The 21,857-nt window shown below is 38.6% G+C and overlaps 1 protein-coding gene across 1 annotated transcript in view; it reads right to left on the bottom strand.

Moving 5' to 3' along the window:
* PLSCR5 (phospholipid scramblase family member 5) overlaps positions 1-21,857 on the bottom strand; it is a 61,274-nt gene that overhangs the window by 18,580 nt on the left and 20,837 nt on the right. The window contains exons 3-5 of the mRNA XM_036447474.1: positions 12,566-12,608; positions 11,408-11,628; positions 6,395-6,556 (exon numbers count right to left, since the gene is read on the bottom strand). Of these exons, the coding sequence (XP_036303367.1) occupies positions 6,395-6,556; positions 11,408-11,628; positions 12,566-12,608 (426 nt within the window). The remainder of the gene's footprint in view (positions 1-6,394; positions 6,557-11,407; positions 11,629-12,565; positions 12,609-21,857) is intronic.

The raw sequence follows: 21,857 nt of genomic DNA, 5'->3' as shown, positions 1-21,857 counted from the left end.
ACCCTTTATTTCTTCTTCTTGTCTGAATGCTGTGGCTAGCACCTCCAGTACTATGTTGAACAGGAGTGGTGAACGTGAACATCCTTGTCTTGTTCCTGTTTTTAGTGGAAAAGGTTTTAATTTTTTCCCATTGAGAACCTATTGGCTGTAGGTTTGTCATATAAGGCTTTTTTATGTTGAGGTATGATCCCTCTATTCCCACTTTGGTCAGCATTTTTATCAGAAAAGGATGTTGGATTTTGTCAAATACCTTTTCTGCATCAATTGATATGATTATGTGATTTTTATCTCTCACTTTTTTTATGTGATGTATTATATTTATTCTTTGCGGATATTGTACCATCTTTGCATCCCTGAGATAAACCCCACTTGGTCATGGTATATGATTTTTCTAATGTAATGCTGTATCTGCTTTGCTAGAATTTTGTTAAGGTTTTAGCATCTATATTCATCAGGGATATTGGCCTGTAATTCTGTTTCTTTGTGGTGTCTTTATCTGGTTTTGAGATTAGGGTAATGCTTGCTTGTGCTTTCCTATTGAATTTTTTGGAATAGTCTGAGAAGGATTGGTTTTAGTTCTTCTTTGAATGTTTGGTAAAACTCCCCTTTGAAGACAACTTGTCCAGGAGTTTTGTTTGCTGGAACCTTTTTGATTACTGTTTCAACTTCATCAATCATTATCAGCCTATTCAGGCTTTTTGTATCTTCCTGACTGAGTTTTGGAAGCTTGAATTTTTCTAAAGATGTGTCCATTTCATCGAGGTTGTACAGTTTGTTGAAGTAGAGTTCATAGTATTTTTTTCCAATCCTTTTTATATCTGTGGGGTCAGTTATTACATTCCCTCTTTCATTTCTGATTTTGTTTATTTGGGCCCTCTCTCTTTGTTTCTTGGTGAGCCTGAATAGAGGTTCACCAACTTTTTTATTCTTTAAAAGAATCAGCTCTTGGTTTCATTGATCTTAAGCATTTTTTTTTTTGTCTCTGTCATTTATTTCTGCTCTGTGTTTTTTATCTTTTTCCTTCTAGTGACTGTGGGCTTTTCTTGTTGCTTTATTTCTACTTCTTTAAATTACAACTATAGATAACTTATTATTATTTTTTCTTATTTTTTGAAGTAGGCCTGTGGAGCTATGAACTTCCTTCTCAGGACTGCTTTCATTGTGTTCCTATGATTTTGGATTGTTGTTTTTTCATTGTCATTCCTTTCCACAATGTTTTTAATTTCTTCTTTGATCTCTTTGGTAACCCAATCATTATTTAATAGCATGCTATTTCAGCCTCCAAGTGTTTGATTTTTTTTTTTTTTTTCATTTTCTTAACTGTAGTTGATTTCTAGTACATTTGTAGTTTATGCCATTATGGTCTGAGAAGATCCTTGTTACAATTTCTATCTTCTTGAATTTGAAGAGACTTTGACTGTGTCCTAATAATATTTGGTCTATATTTGAAAATGTTCCATGTGCTCTGGAGTAGAACGTATATTATGTACCTTTGGGGTGAAATGTTCTGAAGATGTCAATTAAGTCCATCTGATCTATTGAGTCATTTAGGATTTCTGTTTCTTTGCTGAATTTTTGTGTACAGGATTTGTCTAGTGGTGTCAGTAGGGTATTAAAGCCCCCATACTATGATTGTATTGCTATAGATCTCTCCCTTGATATCTTGCAGCAGTTGTTTGATGTGGTTGGGTGCTCCTGTATTGGGTGCATATATGTTTACCAGAGTGATATCCTCTTGTTGAATTGCTCCCTTTATTATAGTATTATGAAGTGGCCTTCCTTATCTCTTGTTATGGCCTTTACTTTGAGGTCTATTTTGTCAGATATAGCTATTGCAATCCCATCTGTTTTTTAATTTCCATTTGCCTGAAAAAATTTTTTCCATCCCTTTATTATCAGTCTGTGTGAATTCTTTGTTTTGAAGTGCATCTCTTGCAGGCAGCATATATATGGGTCATGTTTTCTCATCCATTAAGCTATCCTATGTCTTTTGATTGGAGCATTTACCTTTAATGTTACTATTGATAAGTTCTAGATTGTCATAATTTTCATTCTTAATGTTTGATTTCTTCTTGCCATTCTGTTTCTTCTTTTCACAGCAGTCTCTTTAGCATTTCTTGCATTGCTCGCTTGTCAGTAATAAAATCTCTTAGTCCTTTTTTGTCTGTGAAGCTTCAGATTCCACCTTAAATTTTTAATGATAGCCTAGTTGGGTATAGTATTCTTGGCCTCAATCTCTCATTTTGCATTACTTTTTATATTTCATTCTATTCCCTTCTGGCCTGGTGTGTTTCTGTTGAGAAATCTGTTGATATTATAACGGGAGATCCCTTGTAGGTAACTTTCTGTCTCTCTCTGGCAGCCTTTGAGATTCTTACTTTGTCATTGGTATTTGCCAATTTAATTATTATGTGTCTTGGTGTTCGTGTTTTTGGGTTCATCTTGATTGGGGATCTATGTGCTTCTTGGACTTGCATGGTATTTTTCTTGCCCATATCAGAAAATTTTTCTGTCATAATTTCCTCAAAAAGATTTTCTATTCCTTATTCAGTTTCCTCTCCTTCTGGCTACTCTATTATACGGATGTTGTCTGGTTTTGCAGTGTCCCAAAGCTCCCTTAGTCTCTCCTCTTGCTTTTTAAGTTCTCTTTCCAGTTTTTGCTGTGTTTGTATGTTTTTCCTACCTTGTCTTCTAAGTTGCTAATGCGATCCTCAGGCTCTTCTAGTCTATTGGTTAAGTCTTCCATTGTGTTCTTTATTGCAACTATGTCATTCTTTATTTCCTCTTGGTTCCTTTTCATGTTGGTGACATTCTCATTCAGCTCCTTATAAATGACATTGAGTTGTGTGTATTTGTCAACAAGCCTTTGAGCATCCTTATAACCATTACTCTGAATTCTTTCTTTAACATGTTGCTTGTCTCCATTTCATTTAATTCCCTTTCTGATAATTCCTCCTTTTCTTTCCTTTTGGGATTGTCTTTTGTCTTCCCATTTTTTGCTGTAACATTTTAATTATTTCTGTTTCTTAAGTTTAACTGCTTCACTACCCACGTTCTTTTGAGGGTGGTATTAGAGGTGCGATCTCTCAGGACTCCTGGGCTTGGTGATCTAGTGGAGCTCCCTACTTGAGCTATTTGGGTTCTCTTGATGTAGGTGGATCCTGAATATTAGTTTCTTATTCATGGTGAATTCTTATTTTGGCTTGGAAATTTGACTCACCCTCAGTTTCATTGTGCACAATCATTTTGGATGTGATGTAGTTCTGGCTTTTGTGGAAAAGGTTGTCAGAGGTCTCACTGGTATGTTACCACTGTGGGTTCCCAGAGTTCACACCCTGCAAGGAAGGGGTCTCAGGGCCTGAGGTTCAGGTACTGTGACTTTGGCCAGTGTGGTGTGGCTTTTGCTGGATTAGCCTCACTCTGCAACTCAGTGTTAAGGGCACTGAGTCCATAATAGTGGAGGCTGGATGTCTCATAGTTTCTGGTTGAGACAGTGGGACTCTGGCCAAAGTGGTTTCCCTCTCTGAATCATAAGGGCATTTAGGATCCTGTGGCTGGGGATGTTGGAATCTCAGGGTCTGTGGCTGAAATAATGTGACATTTTCCAGTGGGGCAAATCCTTAGTAACTCACTTATCTGTCCAGAGGTAGGCAGCTGGGAGAGGGATATTGTTGCAGCTGAGAGAGTCATGCGCCCCTGGTTGGAGAGGCACATGTCCAGTGGCAGCACATAGTGGGGCCCAGATGCCTTCTGCTGGGAGTGTGAGTTCCTGAGGCCCACACACCAGATTGGAATGTTGTAGTGTGCCAACCACCCTGTGGAAGTAAAATTCCCAGTTTCTGCTTCAAGGGATGTGCAGCCTTGGTTGGATATGCATACTCAATGGCTGCTGGGGCAGTGGGCTCAGGGGCTTATGTGCTAGAACAGCACTACCATGGATACTGGATGCTAGCGACCATGCTTCTGCCTTGTGGTCATTACAAGAAGCACCTGGGAGCCTCCTGCCAGGATAGTGGATTCAGGGGACTGCACACTGGATCAGTGCGACTGCAGTGATTGGAGGTTAGCAGCTGAGGAGTGGGAAGTCTGAGTTTCTGCTACAGGGCTTGAGCCTTTGTTTGGATACAATTGCACCTAGAGGCAGCTCACAGAAGCATCCAGGAGTCGCCTGCAAGGGCAGTGTCCTCAGATGGCCTGCGTGCTAAAACCTTGTGACACAGTGTCTGATGTCTGTGGGTAGGCAGCTGGGAAGAGGGAAGTCCAAAGTTCTACTTCCGGGGCTGTGCATGTTGTTTGGTTATGAGCATGTTGATCTGGGGCTCAAGAAGGCACCCAGGAGCTGCCTATAGGAGAAGCAGGCTCAGTAGGCCTATGTGCTGGAAAGGCACAGCTACATTGTTCAGAGATCAGCATGTCCCAAATTTTGTTGCCTTCGTTGAAATCACTCATGCCCGGGGGGAGAGGGGGTGCTCACAGAGGCACCCAGGAGCTGTCTGTTGGTGTGGTGGGGCTCAGGAGGCATGCACTCTGAAAAGGTGTGACTACAGTGTCCTGAGATTGGCATCTGTTGGGTGGGAGGGCTCAGTTTTTGCAGCCAAGGCCTTGTGCCTTTGGCTGGATTTGTGTGCACCTAGCTTACTAAAGCACCTGTAAGCTATTTGCCAGGGTGGCACACTCAGTGTGGCCCTTGCATTGAAGCCACATGAGCAAAGTGTCTATGCCAGGCATTCAGAAGGGGGGGGGGGGAGTCCAAATTTCTATTGCCAGAGCCTTGCACCCTTGTTTGGATATAAGTGCACTCTGAGAGGGCTCACTGAGGCACCCAAGAGCTACCTTTGGGGTGGTGGGCTCAGGAGGCCTGCTCACTGAAAATACGCAACTGTGGTGTCCAGATGTCAGTGCCTGTGAATTGGGTAGACTCAGTTTTTGCTGCTGTGCCTTTGATTGAATTTTCATCTACCCAGTGGTGGCTCATAGAGGTACCCCAGGGCTGTTTTCCAGGACAGCACACTCAGAGAGGCCCTTGCGCTGAAGCTGCATGACTGAGATGTGTTTAGGTAGGCAGCCGGGAGTGAGGTAAATCCAAATTTCTACTACTGGGGGCCTTGTGCCCTTGGTATGGATTTTGTGCATCCAGTGCAACTCATAGAGGCACCCAGGAGCCGTTTGTCAGGGAGGTGCACTCAGTGTAGCCCTCGCATTGAAGCCATGTGATCAAGAAGTCTGTGGGAAGGTATTTGGAAAGGGAGGACTCACAATTTCTGTTGCTGGGGCAGTGAGCCCTTGTTTGTAGAAGTGTGTCCAGCAGGGGCACACAGAGGCACCCAAGAGCTTCCTTTGCAGCCTTGGGCTCAGGAAGCCTGTGCGCTGGCAAAGTGCAACTATGGTTTTCAAAGATTTGCAGTTGTGAAGTGGGAAAACTGCTTTTGCTGCCCTTGGTTGAATTTGCACATACCCAGTGGTGGCTCACCGGGGTATCTTGGGGCCAATTGCCAGGATGGAGAGCTCAGAGAGGCCCTTGCACTGAAGCCATATGACTGAAGTGTCTGTGGATAAGCAAATGGGAGTGAGGGAAGTCGAAATTTCTACTGCGAAGAGCCTTATGCCCTTGGTTGGATTTGCTCACACCTAAGGGCTGTGCACTCAGGCACTCAGAGGAGCCCTGTCTCTGAAGCTGTGCAACTGAGATGACTGTGGGCAGGTATATAGGAAGGGGGAATCCAGAGTTTCTACTGATGGGGCAGTGGATACTTGTTTGGGTAAGAGGGTGCCCCATGGCGGCACCCACTAGCGGCCTCTGGAGTGGTGGGTTCAGGCAGCCTGTATACTTGAAAAGCATGAATATGGCACTGGAGAAGCAAGAATGTGGTGTCAGGAGTTAAGCTGCTGGGGAGGGGGAAGTTTCACTTACTGCTGTTGGAGAGTGCACTTTTGGAGGTAGAGGTCCTAGGGTCTGTGAAGGGGATGTCCGAGCATGGGATAGCAGTATTTTGGCTGTAGTGGCTGCCAGGTAGCAGGCAGTGTCCAATGACTTCCCAGAAGAGTCAGCTCTCCCCTTCAAGATGGCATGGACTCTGTGCCCATGCCCGAGTCCCACAGTCTAGGGAGTGCCCACAGCAGTGGTAGTCTCTCCCTATCCAAGGGAGTGTGGTCTGCAAGTCCCCCCTGTTCCTGCCAGATTTAACTGTACCCCACTCACTCACACACATACCACACACATCCACACACTCTCACTCTCTCATTCACTCACACCCTCTCCCTCACCTTTGTCCTCCATGCCACTATCTTCTTCCTATCTGGAGAGGAACCCATGATTTGAACATTTAAAATAATTTAATTATGTTTCAACAAGTTAGGATCTAAGCAAAAACTTCCTTCATTTTGTCTATCATACCTCAAAATCCACATCACCAAAACAGCCACATGTTGCACAAGGACCAACAATTTTCAAAATATCTTCTTTGTTTGCATTTTGTATTGTGAATTTAGGCAGAAATGGGTCCCACTTCTGTGCAACATAACCAACTATAGTACCAGGAGGAGCTTGGATTTCTAACTGTAAGAAAAGATAATAATAAAATAAGACTTTCTAAGGTTATTGTATTTTAATCCTACCTAATAAAAGAGTAATATTCAAATTAACCATCACTCTGCTATACCCACCAGCCATGCCCACCAGCCAATTAGAGTGAGTATGCAAATTAAGCACAACCAAGATGGCTGCAGCCACAGAGAGCAGTTGAAAGGCTTGGGTTTCCCTGGCAATAGATGAAGCCAAGCTTTCCACACACCCTGACCAGCCTAGGCCTCCACTCAAAGATATAAAGTTTCAATTATAGAAGATAAATCCCAAGAAAAATGGCGGCAGCCATGGAGCTAGAGAGAACAGGCTAGGGTTGCCACCGGCAACAGAGGAAGCCATGTTTTCCACTTGTCCTGGCTGGCCTAAGCCTCCACTCAAGGCTTCAAAGTTTTAATTATAGAAGGTAAACAAATCCAAATAGAAATGGTGGCAGCCACAGAGCAAGCAGGAGTCTTGACTCTGCTCCAGGCTATAAAGTTTCAATTGTAGAAGATAAATAAATTCCAGATACCAGGGCCTCCACTTGGGTCACCAGGGGGCATGACTGACCTGCAAACCACCACAGGCCCCTCACACAGACCAACCAATGCCCCAAGGGAACCCCCACCCTGATCTGGGACACCCCTCAGGGCAAACCAGCTGGTCCCTACCGATATACCAAGCCTTTATCCTATCTAATAAAAGAGTAAAATGCAGATTGACCATCACCCCAACACACAAGATGGCTGTCCCCATGTGATCAAAGATCCTGGCCCTATGTGGACATAAGATGGCCACCACAAAATGACCAGCAGGGGAGGACAGTTGGGAGCATCAGGCCTGCAAAGGAAGACAGTTGAGAGGGACCAGATCTGCAAGGGAGGGCAGTTGGAGGCAATCAACCCTGCAGTTGGAGTGACCGGCTGGCCGAGGAGGGAAGTTGGGGACAAACAAGCTAGCAGGGGAGCAATTAGGCATCAATCAGGCTAGCATGGGAGTATTAGGGGGTGATCAGGCTGGCAGGCAGAAGTGGTTAGGGGCAATCAGGAAGGCAGGCAGGCAAGCAGTTGGGAGCAAGCAGTCCTGGATTGTGAGAGGGATGTCCGACTGCATAGGATTGGGTCTAAATGGGCAGTTGAACATCACTGGAGTGGGTCTCAGATTGGAGAGGGTGCAGGGTGGGCTGAGGGACACCTCCCAGCCCCAGGCATGAATTTTGTGCTCTGGGCTTCTAGTTTTATTATAATGTAAATTTACTTCTAAACAATATACTTTTATGAGATTATTTTCACATTACACAAGTTATTTTAAATATCTGGTTCTAAGGAGCAAAGCAGTGTTTATTAATATTTTATAGAAACAAATATACTTATTGTATAGATATATGTTTGGTGTTATGCACTAAAAGTCCATGTCTTTTATCTCATTTCCTAAAAAGAACCTATCCCAGAACTCTTTTGAACCTGGAACACTGTATTCTTTGCCATTTTTGTTATTACAGCTGCTGGTCAAGTTGTTTCCCATGAGGGCCCTAATATATATTCCCTTTCAGTTGTTGCCACAACACACATCTATTTTTAATCTTATCAATTATTAAGTATGCATGTTTCTTCCCTTCAAATTGTCAACTTCTAGCTCCTCTGTGTCCTATTAAAAGTAAATGTTTCCACAGAGTTCAGTTATTACACATCTATATCATCACTGTTTAACTTTTTCCAAGTGTTAAAAATGAGCAATTATTGCATTTTCCCAAATAAAATCCTTTGTATAATAAGCTGGAAGTGGGTACAAAAATGAAAATTATTTGCTTTTAAATCAAATTACCTCTCCATCATCAAATCTCATTCTTTCTTTTCTTATTTAATAAGTTAATAGTCTTATGTACATGTCTATAGTGTTTTTGCTTAGACAAAAGTAGTTTCAACAAGACTGCTTAGAATTACATACAATTGTTCTGGGATCACTTTCAAAGTTATTGTTTTTCTTATGACAAAAATTTTTAAATTATTAATGGGTATCAAGATACAACTTATGTTTAATTTATGTGATAATGACTACTATAAAATAAAACATAAATTATTAGAAATATTCTGTGATTATACTGACTATACCATGTTGGGGAATATTATATCTTAAATATCCTCACTAGGAGGATAGAAATTCTTGAGTTTGTGTGTAAGTACCTTAGTTATCTTATCACTTAGCCTGGTGATTAGCTATAAATAGTTGGAGAATTAATTGGAGAATAAACTTCTCAAATTATTCTTCTTTCATTAATATTTATTTCTATTGTGCTAAATAGAGAATTTATATACTACTTTATTAAGACATATAGGCTTGAATAAGAAAACTTGGATCAAGTCCCATTTATGATGTTTTCTAGATATGTGATCATAGGTAAATCATCACCAGTTTCTAAGCACCAATTTGCTCAACTGCAAAATGTGGAGAGTAAAATCTATTCTTTCTAGCTCATAAAAATGTCATGATACTGAAGATATCTAAGTAAGTAAATGTTCTTTTATCACTTGCATTATGTCAATAAAAGCTATTATTACATGTCCATTAAAGGGTAATGGAATCTATTGTGTATTTAGAGCCAAGGTCATAATATCCAAAATGACTGAAGGCTCCACTAAACGCCATCACACCCTGCACCTCACTCTGGGCCTCACCAGCAGCCAAGCCTCTTTCTCTTTCTTTCCCAAAGGTCAGCAGTTCAGCCTACTTGCTAGCAGCCTGGGGAAGCTGCTGATCAGCCCCGCCTCTATGATCAGGACCAGAGATAGGCCCAGAGATGCTGACTGGCATAGAAACTGACCAATCAGAACAAAATATGGGTTAATTGTGAGGAGCCAATGATTGCCTAGGAGGCAGAGCTTTTGATGCTGACTGGCATAGAAACCAACCAATCAGAACATACTCTGAGTGAACAGTGAAGGCAAAACCTAAGGTGTGGGCTGAGGAAGGGTTTTAAGGGCAAAAGCTTTTGGTGTAAGGTGTAAGAAAGTGATTAAAGTTTTTAATGACAGGTTTGGCAGAACAGTGCATATGGCTGGTTATCAGTCCAGATATAGGGATTATGTGTTTTTGTCTGTCAAGAGCATCTCTTCCTGCTTAAAAAGGCTTTCCCTACCCCCCCATTTAACCAATCCTATCCTATATAATCTATCTATACTAATAAAAGGGTGATATGCTAATTAGACCAGATTGACTGGCCACCTTCCAGACATCCAACTTCCTTCTGGACAAAGCCATGGTGGTGGTAGCCGAGGCAGAGATAGTTAGGGGTGATCAGGCCAGTAGGGGAGGGCTGTTGGGGGCACAATCAGGCTGGCAAGAAAGGGCAGTTAGGGGCTTTGTCCAGAAGGAAGTTGGATGTCTGGAAGATGGCAGTTAGGGGTGATCAGGCAGGCAGGCAGAGAGTTAGGGGCAATCAAGCAGGCATGGGGGCAAGGTAGGGGCAATCAGGACAGCAGGAGTCAAGGTAGGGGTAATCAGGCCAGCAGGCAGAGGCAGTTAGGGGTGATCAGGCAGGCAGGCAATGGGGTTAGGGGCGATCAGGCAGGCAGGCAGGCAGGCAAATGGCAAAATCGCCCCTAACTATCTCTGCCTCGACCACCACCACCATGGCTTTGTCCAGAAGAAAGTTTTCCTGGATTGCGAGTGGGATTCCAAATTGGAAAGCATGCAGGTTAGGCTGAGGAACCTCCCTCCATGCATGAATTTCATGTATTGAAATGAAATAATTGAATGATTTCTTCTAGAGCAATAACATTGTCTTTTCCAAACCTTGATGTTTTTCATAAATGAGAGAATGCAATGTGACATCTGTACTAAATAATATTACCTAACCAAGAGAAACCACCTTAGAAGAATACAATAACACTTGACACTTCCTCAATTTTTCTACAGTGAGACAAAGGGTCAAAGGTAGATTTACTTAATGGTGGAACTCATCCTCTTGTCTAATAAAAGAGTAATATTCAAATTGACCATCACTCTAACACACAAGATGGCCACCCCCATGTGGCCAAAGATGGCCACCCCCATGTGGACACAAGATGGCAACCACCAGATGGCCAGCAAGGGAGGACAGTTGTGGGTGATCAGGCCAGTAGGGAAGGGAAGTTAGGCGTGACCAGGGCAGTTAGGGCAACTGGGGGGACTAGACCTGCAGGGAAGAGCAGTGGGGGGGGAATCAGGCCTGCAGAGGAGGGCTATTGGGGGGAACCAGGCCCACAGTGGAGAGCTGTTGAGGGGGACAAGGTCTGCAGGCTGGCAGGGGAGGACAATTAGGGGCAACCAGGCTATCAGGGGAGGGAAATTAGGGGCAACCGTGCTGGCAAGGGAGCAGTTAGGCATCGATCAGGCTGGCAGGGGAGTAGTTAGGAGGTGATAAGGCTGGCAGGCAGGCAAGCGGTTTGGAGCCAGCAGTTCTGGATTGTGAGAGGGATGTCTCAGATTGGAGAGGGTGCAGGCTGGGCTGAGGGATACAAACTCTACCCCCGTGCACTAATTTTGTGCACCAGACCTCTAGTAGACTATATAAAATTAAATGCCTTTGACAAGAGTCAGGAAGGTGTGTCTTATTTACATGATGTGTGAGCTATCTTCACCAATTAAGATCACAGAAGTCACTATCATTTTTGGTTGGAAAGGAAAAAAAAACTTAGTGAATTACCAAATTTTCAAGGTGTTTTGATTCTAAAGGAGTGATGTACTAATCCAAACAATTGGAAGGCTAATTGCTCCATAGTTCCAGATGAATGCCATTTATTAAAGAAATATTTGCTAATCTTTTTAAAAGTAGAAGGAAAAAGCAGACCAGAGCCAATGACTGACCTCTTGTAGGTAGCAAGGGCACCAGCAGCTGTCACACCTCAAGGGCCTGTTTACTGTAATCACCTCTAGACCTGAGTTGTCCGTGATCCTCAGAGTGCAAGATCGAAGTGTGGAACAGAAAGTACGATTGAAGCAGATACTTTCCTCCACGGCAAAATATATTCTTTGCCCCAAGCTGTTTTTAATCTCATATTTATTCACAGTTTCAGTGCCAAGTATCACTGATGGAACAAAACAGAAAATTCATCAAAATAATGCTGTGCTTAGTATCATGCCTTTAAACAAAAAACAAACAAACATAGTCACAGATTATTTATTAATAATATTGTACCTTCTTTATGCAAATCTACATCCATGCTCTGAAACTTGAGGATTCTCCATGGAAGTTAAAACAAACTCTGAGAACAGAGCTGTGTGCTGAATAAATTTTTATTCTAGATAAATGCTCTATTTGGAAACATGCAATACCACTTTCAACTAGGAAAGCAATGTTGTCAACAGAACCAAATGCTGTACTCAAATAATAATTCGGTCATTGATATTAAATTTATTGGGACAACTCATATGATACTAAGAATTTTGTCTAAAATCTGTCTGGCAATATATTTACAGCTGTATGTTATCCTGTTATCTATTTCAATTTTGACATATTTTAGAAATAATATAATATGTTAAGAACAAAAAGTATTCAAGTAATTTGCAAGTTAGTCATAATCATAAATTTGTTTATTGTTAAATAATTTGCCCATTTGATTAATCACCGATGAAATCTTAAAACAGTGGAATTTTGTTTTGTGAATTTTTTAAAATTTAGTCTCAAACTTGATTTGCATTTCTGGAATTATTAAGAAAAAACAAAATTATTAGCAATCAGGGAAATGATCACTTTTAACAAAAATAATTTTAAGATTTTAAAATGCTAGATTTCTAATGGCATATCACCAAAGACTTGGATAGTTTTATGCTTTTAGATTTATTTTTTATCAGTCTAATAATTTTACTTACAATGTTTATTTAAAAAAAATAAAATAGTGCTATTTTTAAAACATTTAACTATTCTAAACGTTTAACTCTATCCTTTATAACATATTTAGATATGTAAGAATTTCTGAAACCTAAAATATTTTCCACAACTTTAATAGAAGAGGATATACTTACTTCCAAGAAGCTCCACCTGCTGGTGCACAATGATCAGGTCTAACTGTGAGGGCAACAGGACAAGGAAACATTACATCAAATTGTGGGGATATTCTTCTTCTTTTTTAAATTTTTTTTTAATTTGAGAAGCATATTTATTTTCACACACACACACACAAAGATCAAGAAACATGAAAATTGGCTATTTGTTTAAAAACTCAAAAATATTTCAATTTATATGTTTTAAAGTTTATACAACTGGTGAAAAAAAACAATAAACAAAAAAAGCCTAACTGATTTAGGAATTGTAATCCAGCTATAAACACCTTAAAAAACAGAAAATAAATATGAAAATGTTCTTTTCAGATATTTGAAAACAGGCCTTACAGGACTGTGATACCTAAGAGAAGGAAAAAGGAAATGAAGTAAATCTTACAACTGTCCTATATTACTGCAGGAGTCTGTTTCCCAGCCCCAGCAAAGGCTGTGTAAAACCAGAGTCTAATAATCTAGCAGAGCTGAAGAGACAGCTTTTGTAATTCAGATAGGCTAAAGTAGCTATACTATTTTTTCTTTTGTGATTTTTATCTTTTCTTTCTTTTTTGTTTTTTATTGATTAAGGTAGTACATATGTGTCCTTATCCCCCAATCCTTCCCCACCCCCCACTCATTCCCTCACCCCCTGGTGTTTGTGTCCATTGGTTAGGCTTATATGCATGCATGCAACTCATTTGCTTGATCTCTCCCCCTTACCCTCACCCTTCTCTATCTTTCCTCTGAAGTTTGACAGTCTGATTGATGCTTCTCTGTCTCTGGATCTGTTTTTGTTCATCGTTTATATAGTTCATTATATTTTGTGGGAATATTCTTAACCTGTTTACTAGACTACATAAAATTAGGTCTAACTGTTAAAGGTAACATGAAGGCCATGAAACATTACATCACAACATTTTGAAGTATATGAAATTAGATGATTTTCATGTTTTCAATTATCAAAACAGTTGAATACAACTCACATTTATTTTATTTACTTATTTATTTTTAAATATATATATTTTTATTGATTTCATAGAGGAAAGGAGAGGGAGAGAGAGATAGAAGCATCAATGCTAAGACTTATTGATTGGCTGCCTCCTAAACTCTCCCCCTGCCCCCCCCACTGAACCTCAATCTTGCAACTTGGGCATATACCCTGGCCTGAAATCGAACCATAACCTCCTGGTTCATAGGTCAATATTCAACCACTAAGCCATACTGGCCAGGTACAACTCACAATTTATATTAAAAAAGAATGTAAAATGTTTTTTATTTAAGTGAAAATAAAGAATTGCAAGAACCTTAAAAATTCCAAGGCAGATTTGCCCAGAATGTAAATAGAAACTGTGCTTAACTATGCTCTCTTTCTGTGTAATGGATAAAAGAGTAGCAATTAGAATCAATACCTTGAGAAGATTTTAAAATTATTATTACGGTATTATTAAATTATAATTAAACTATTATTCTCTATGTATAATAATCCCTATATGTTTTAAAAGTTGATTCCCCTTCTTTTTATAAGAAAATGAAATAAAACAACAAGGATCTGAATGTCTGGCCACTTGTTCTATCCCTGCCTAACATTACTCCTAGTGGATCATGCAGCAGCTCATTGCCCACAGTGATGATATATCCTTGTTACAGCAGAAAAAGCTTATTGTGGAACATTTTTTCACTCACACCTCCCTTTGGACTAGGAAAAAAAAAAATCCTGCTGATGTTGATAAAATATCAATTTAAGCAGAATAAAAGTTATGTTACTAAATGCATAATAGTAAAATTATCCTTATGCAATTAGAAATGAAGTCCATTTATAGTGATAAAGTATCCCACATGAATGAGAACTATGTTAAAAAGTAATGCAAATTGTTTTTAAAGAAAATAATAAAAATGTGCTTTTAGAATGAATGAATTACTTTGTATATATTTTAAATTTGACATTCAGTCCTTGAAATCAATAAAAAATCTAATGCTGATTTCTTTTCTAATGTTTAATTTTATATGTTGCCTTTAAATGTGCTTTATTCTCTTCCACATTAATAAACCCATATGTATCTGTTAAGTTGAAGTAGACACTACTAATATATGGTATTGGGCATCACAAACTCAGAAAATTGGAAGTTACCTTATTTTGTTTATTCTCCTATATACTGATGTGGAGGTAAAGCTAATATTTATTTAATTCAAATATTTTTTATAGATGAAAGTGTGCATGTGGCCTCTTAAGATTTATAACAAGTATTTTCCAAAAATAATTTATGATTTTAAATATTCTTTTTAAAAAATATATATTTTATTGATTTTTTAGAGAGGGAGGGAGAGAGATAGAGAGTTACAAACTTCAATGAGAGAGAAACATCGATCAGCTACCTCTTGCACACCCCCTGCCAGGGATGTGCCCGCAACCAAAGTACATGCCCTTGACCGGAATCGAACCCGGGATCTTTCAGTCCACAGATCGACGCTCTATCCACTGAGCCAAATGAGTTTTGGCTATGATTTTACATATCTAAAACCTATTTTAAAGATTATGCAAATTAAAACATTAGAACCAACCAAATGGGAGAATGCATTTGCAAATAACAGCTCCAGCAAGGGGTTAACATAAAAAAATATACAAAGAACCCTTACAACTCAACAATAAAAAAGATACCAAACAATTAAACTAAAAAATGGACAGAGAATCTGAACAGATACTTCTCCCAAGAAGACATAAAAATGGCCAATGTATATGAAAAGACACTCAACTTCACTAGCTATTAGGGAAAATGCAAATCAAAGCTGCAATGAGGTATCACCTCACATATGTTGAAATAGCTATTATCAAGAAGACAAGTAAGTGTTAGAGAAGTAGAAAATAGGACTTCTCATTCATTGCTGGTGGGAATGAAAACTGATACTGCCACTGTGGAAAAGAGTTTGGAGGTTCCTCAAAAACTTAACAGTAAAATTACCATAAAACCCAGCAAACTCCCTTTTGTGTATATGTACCCTTATGTTCATTGCAATATTATTCACAGTGGCCAAGACATGGAAACAAACAAAATGTCCTTTGATAGATGATTAGATAAATAAGATGTGATACATACATACATATATATCCATATATATCCCACATGTGTGTATGTGTGTATTTATGTATGTATACACCCCCTCCCACACACAATGGGGTACTACTTAGCTGAAAGAAAGATGAAAAACTGCCATCTGTGACAACATGTATGTACCTTGAGAATATTATATTAAACAAAATAAATCAGATAGTAGCGATATAGTGAAGGGATTTGACTTTCAGTAGTGGGCACACAATGTAATATAGAGATCATGTATCATAGAGTTATAGAGTTGAAACTATATAATATTTTAAATGTCACCTCAATACATTTATTAAAAAAATATAATCAGTTTTTTCTAGTGTGCTATTGTTAGTTCTGATCTCTTCTTTGAGGGGAAAAAAAAAAGTAGGGCTTTGGGAGAAGAAGACATATGCCTAATAAAAGCTATCCATGATAACTTACCAGATGATATATGTAGAAGTAACTTAGGGATGAGGGAAGAACTGTGAGGGCAAGACTAAGGTTTTGAATTTAGGAGTTTTGAACATTAGTGTCACGGATCAAGTTTTAGTCTTGAAAATGAGAGACCATCAATTAAGATCTGCTCTACAGAAGAGAGACTACAAATGGCAGCAGAGAAAATGCATGATTCATGAACATGCTCCCAGAAACAAACTGAAACTACAAATAAAACATAGAAAAAAACTTCCTTAATAATCAACAGAAGACTCACTGGAAAGAACCCTGATAACTGTGGACCAAAAGTGAAGACTGCATAGAGACAGGAGGAAAGGGCAAAGGTGCAAAAGGGCTGGTGGGCTCCCACAGATAGCAACTGAGTCCCAGAGAGATATCTCAGCTGTTAAGGGTTGCCCTTGAGAATTCTAGGGTATAATCCTCAAGATGGGACCCCCAGCAAAGAGCACCACTACTGAGAATGGTACCCACATAACAAGGGGCTCTGAATTTCCAGGAAGAGACAGCTGGAAATTCAGGCACCTTCTTAAAGGGCCAATGTACAAAATTCCCTGTAGAACCACCCACCTTGTGTTCTAGCAGAGGGTAAGCAGAGTGGACTGGAGCTAAGCAGAAGCTAGGGTTGGGTATATAAGGGTTAGAGCATAGAAGGCAGATACCCCCAGTTTCCAGTGCTGAGTCATTCCCTTACACAGAAGAGGACATCATCCCCACACAGACATTTGCCTTGCCTGAGTGGGGGGAGAAATAGTTGACTTACCCTATTGTGAAACACCTTGCCTTGAGGCCACTTAAGATATTAAAAATAACAATTAACTTCCATGCAGAGGAGTTTTACCCCATCCTGTTGAAAAAACTCTCACCTCATTTTAAGACAATTGTCGTGGGCTATTCAAGTCAGAATCCTATCAGTCTGTAGACAGAGGTGGTCTCTGGAGTCTTTGAGTCTTTGTCTGGTCTAATTAGTTAGAAACAGCACTTGGCCTTGTACTGAACTAGAGATTGAGAGGCATAGAGGATCTACCTAGCACAAACCCAAACAAGACCAAAATGAGGAGACAAACAAATGAACAAACATACAAACAAACAAAAAAACAAATGAAAGAAAAACAGAATTCTCCAGAAGAAGAGATAAATGAAGCAGATATAGAAAATTTATCTCAAACAGTTCAGACCAATGATGGCAATGAAACTCAACAGCATGAAAAAATATACAGCAACTATGAAAAAAGAACAATCAGAGATAAAGAATGACATAACACAAATAAAGAACACATTGGAAGAAATACACAACATATTAGGGGAAGTTGAGGACCAAATCAGTAAATTACAATAGAAGACAGGGTTGAAAATAATCAGTCAATCAGAGAACTAAAAAGAAAAAAAAATAGTTAAAAAACAGGAGGATAGTTGAAAGGAGCTGTGGAACAACATGAAACATAACCATATTCAAATAATAATTATGCTAGAAGAGGCAGAAAGGGAGTTAAGGGATAGAGAATGTGTTTGAAGAAACAATGACAGAAAACTTCCCTAAACTGGTAAAGGAAAGACTCACACAATATTCAGAGGCACAGAGAACACCAAGGTAGAAGAATGAAAACTGGCCTACACCCAGACACACCATAATTAAAATTCCAAAAATTAAAGACCGAGAGCGAATCTTAAAGGCAGCAAGAGAAAAGAAAACTGTTACCTAGAAAGGAGCTCCCATAAGGCTGATACCTGATTTCTCATCAGAAACTCCACAGTCCAGAAGAGAATATCATGAAATATTGAAGGTAATGAAAAGCAAGGATCTGAAACTAAGGTTACTATATGCAGTAAGGCTTTTATTCAAATAGAAAGTCAAATGAAGAGCCCTCCCCCACCCCCCCAAAAAAAAAAAAAATGGCTAGAGTGCATCCACACCAGGTCAACATTACAAGAAATACTAATGGAACTGCTGTGATGAGAAAAGAGAAAAGGAGAGATACCTAGATATACAGAATTAAAATAGAATAAATAAGTACTTATCACTAATAATTTTAAAAGTGAATGGATAAAATTATTCAATCAAAAGGTATAGGGTAGCTGAATGGATACAAAAGCATAACCCAACTATATGCTTTCTACAAAAGATCCACCTCAGAATAAAAGACACAAGATGAGAGAGACGGGATATAAAAAATATTTTTGAAGCAAATGGAAAAGGAAAAAAAAATGAAGTAGTAATATTCATTTTTGACAAAATAGACTTCAAAATGAAAGCCATCACAAGAGACAACAAAGTCACTACATAATACTGACAGAATCTATCCAACAAGAGGATATAACCCTGGTAAACATATATGCACCTAATATAGAAGCTTCTAAATAAATAAAAAACCTTCAAAAGGAGTTTAATGGAGAGATCAACAAAAATACAGTCAAAGTAGGGAACTTTAACACTCTGCTGACTTCATAGGATAGATCTTCCAGATAAAAAATTAACCCATTTAACAGTGACTCTAAAGGACACACTAGAGTAGATGGATTTAATGGACATTGATATTTTATCCCAAAGCTTTAGAATATACATTCTTCTCAAGTGTACATGGGTCATTCTCAAAGGTAGACCACATGTTAGAACACAAAACAAATCTACAAGTTCAAGAAAATTTGAATCATATCAAGCATCTTCTCAGATCAAAGTAAAATGAAATTATCAATAGATATCAACTAGAGTAAAAACACACAAAAATATTAAAAGACATGGAGACGAAATAGCATGTTATTAAAACAATGAATGGGTTTCCAATGAGATCAAGTAAGAAATAAAAATCTTCCTGGAAACAAATGAATGTGTACACACAATAACCTCAAATCTCAAAAATTGCAAAAGCAGCCTTGAAAGGGAAGTTCATAGCACAGGTATACCTCAAATAAGAACAAACAAATAAAACAAACAACACACACACACACACACACACACACACAACACAACAAGAAAAATCAACAACAAACTATTGTTCTAGCAGGTTTATCTCAGTGGATACAGCATTGTCCTGAGGACTGAAAAGTCCCAAGTTTGATTCTAGCTAATAAAAGGCCAATAGGCAAATTGTCCCCTCAGTAGTTCAACTGCTTGCTATGACATGCACTTACCACGAGGGGACAGTATTGAATGAAGGAAGGTCCCAGCTGGCAGCTGGCAGCTGGCAGCCAGGGGAAGAAGGACCTAGTCAGCAGCTGGAAGGCCCTGATTGACCCTGATTGCTGTCGAGGCCTAGTGAACCTATCAGTGCACAAATTTTGTGCACCAGGCCTCTAGTATTAGAAATAAACTACAATAAAAAGAATAAAAAATATTCAATCACTTGAAGGCTGAATAGCATAATACTAAACAATTATTGGGTTACCAATGAGATCAAAGAAGAAATAAAAAACATCTTGAAAACAAATCACAACGAAAACACAATACAAAATCTATGCGACACAGAGAAAGCAGTCCTGAGATGGAAGTTTATAACATTATAGGATTACCTAAAAAGCATACAGAAACAAACAAGAAAAGTTGGTAATAAACCATCTAACTCTGCAACCTGAAGAATTAGAAAGAGAGCAACAAAAAGCCCAGCATGAGCAGAAGGAAGGAAATAATAAAGATCAGAGTAGAAATAAATGACATAGAGACCCCCAAAATAAAATCAATGAAAACAAGAGCTAGTTCTTTGAAAGGATAAACAAGATTAGTGAACCTCTAGACAGGCTCACAAAGAAGCAAAGAGAGAGGACATATATAAACAAAATAAGAAATGAAAGAGGTGAAATAACTACAGATTCCACAGAAATATGAAGACTCATAAAAAATACTATGAGCAGCTCTATTCCAATAAACTTGTCAACCTAGAAGAAATTGACATATTCTTAGAAAAATATGACCTTCCAAAACTCAATTAGGAAGAATAAAAAAATCTGAATAGACTAACAACTATGGAGGAAATTGAAGCAGCAACAACAACAACAATAATAATAATAATAAAACTTCCAACAAACAAAAGCCCTGGACCAGATGCCTTCACAGGGTACTTTTATCAAACATTCAAATAAAGAATAAATAAAACCTATCTCCTTTAGACTATTCCAAAAATTCAAGGGTAGGGAACACTTTCAAGCTCTTTCTAAAAAGCCAGAATAACCCTAATCCCAAATAAAGATAATACAAGAAAGAGAATTACAGGTCAATATTTTTCATGAACATAGATGCCAAAATTCTCAACAAAATTCTAGCAAACTGAATCCAGCATTACATTAGAAAGAGCATATACCATAGCCAGGTGGGATTTATTATGATAATACAATATCCAAAATTTTTTTTTGTATGATCTGTTCAGATGTTTATTTTTTTTTAACATATTTTATTGATTTTTCCCCCTCCCTCCTTCCCACATAAACATGATACATCACATAAACAAATTGAGAGGTAAAACCATATAATCATATCCATTAATGCAGAAAAACCATTTGACAAAATCCAACACCCTTTCTTGATAAAAAAAATCTCACCCTTTCTTGATAAAAAAAGGTGGGAATAGAAGGATCATACCTCAACATAAAAAAGCCACATATGATAAACAAATAGACATCATCATACTGAATGGGCAAAAACTATTTTCCTTAAAAACAGGAACAAGACAGGGATGCTATTCTTACCAGTCCTGTTTGACATAATACTGGAAGTGCTAGCCAAAGCAATCAGACAAGAAGAAAAAAATACAGAGGAAGACATAAACATATGGAAGAATATACCATTTTCATAGATTGATAAAATGAACAGCATTGAAATGTTTATACTACCCAAAGCAATCTATAAAATCAAGGTAATCCTTATTAAAATACCAATGACATACTTCAAAGACCCAGAACAAACTCTCTAAAAATTCATCTGGAAAAAAAAGGCCCCAAATAGCTGTAGCAATATTGCTAAAGAAGAATAAAGTTGAAAGGATCACAATACCAGATATCAAGCAATAGTACAAAGTCACTGTTCTCAAAACTTCCTGGTACTGTGACAAGAACAGACTTATAGACCAGTGGAACAGAACAGAGAACCCATAAATTGGCCCAAGCCATTATGCTCAATTAATATTTGACAAAGTGTCAAAAGCATACAATGGAGTCAAAACAGTCTCTTCAATAAATGGTACTGGGAACATTGGACAGATACATGCAAAACAACAACAACAACAACAACAACAACAACAAAACCGAAACTAGACCAGCAACTTACACCATACACAAAAATAAACTCAAAACAGATAAAGAACTTAAACATAAGATAGAAAACCATAAAATCTTAGAAGAAGCCATAGAGTGCAAAATATCAGACATTTTTTGTAGCAATATCTTTACTGATACAGCTCATAGGGCAACGGAAACTATTGAATAAAAAGAAAATAAACAAATGGGACTACATAAAAATAAAAAGCTTCTGCACAGCAAAAGAAACCATTAACAAAACAATAAGAAAGCCCACTGCATGTAAGAATATATTTGCCAATGTTATCTCCAATAAGGGTTTAATCTCCAAAATTTACAAATTAATAAAAGGAATATAAACAATCCAATTTAAAAAAATGGATACCTGGGTCTTAATTTGAGCTGTGCATGGGAAGTGAAACAGCCATGGGGGCAGGAGAACTCCCTCAGAAGGGGAGAAGGTTCAGGAGCCTGCCAAGTTGCAGGGGGGTGTGGTAAAGGTCTGTGCCCCACCTCTGTTGATC

This window comes from Pipistrellus kuhlii, unplaced genomic scaffold (assembly GCF_014108245.1).
Source record: "Pipistrellus kuhlii isolate mPipKuh1 unplaced genomic scaffold, mPipKuh1.p scaffold_m20_p_2, whole genome shotgun sequence".
Lineage (NCBI taxonomy): Eukaryota > Metazoa > Chordata > Mammalia > Chiroptera > Vespertilionidae > Pipistrellus > Pipistrellus kuhlii.
The sequence above is the reverse complement of the archived record's forward strand: the minus strand, read 5'-3'. Positions and strand labels throughout refer to the sequence as shown.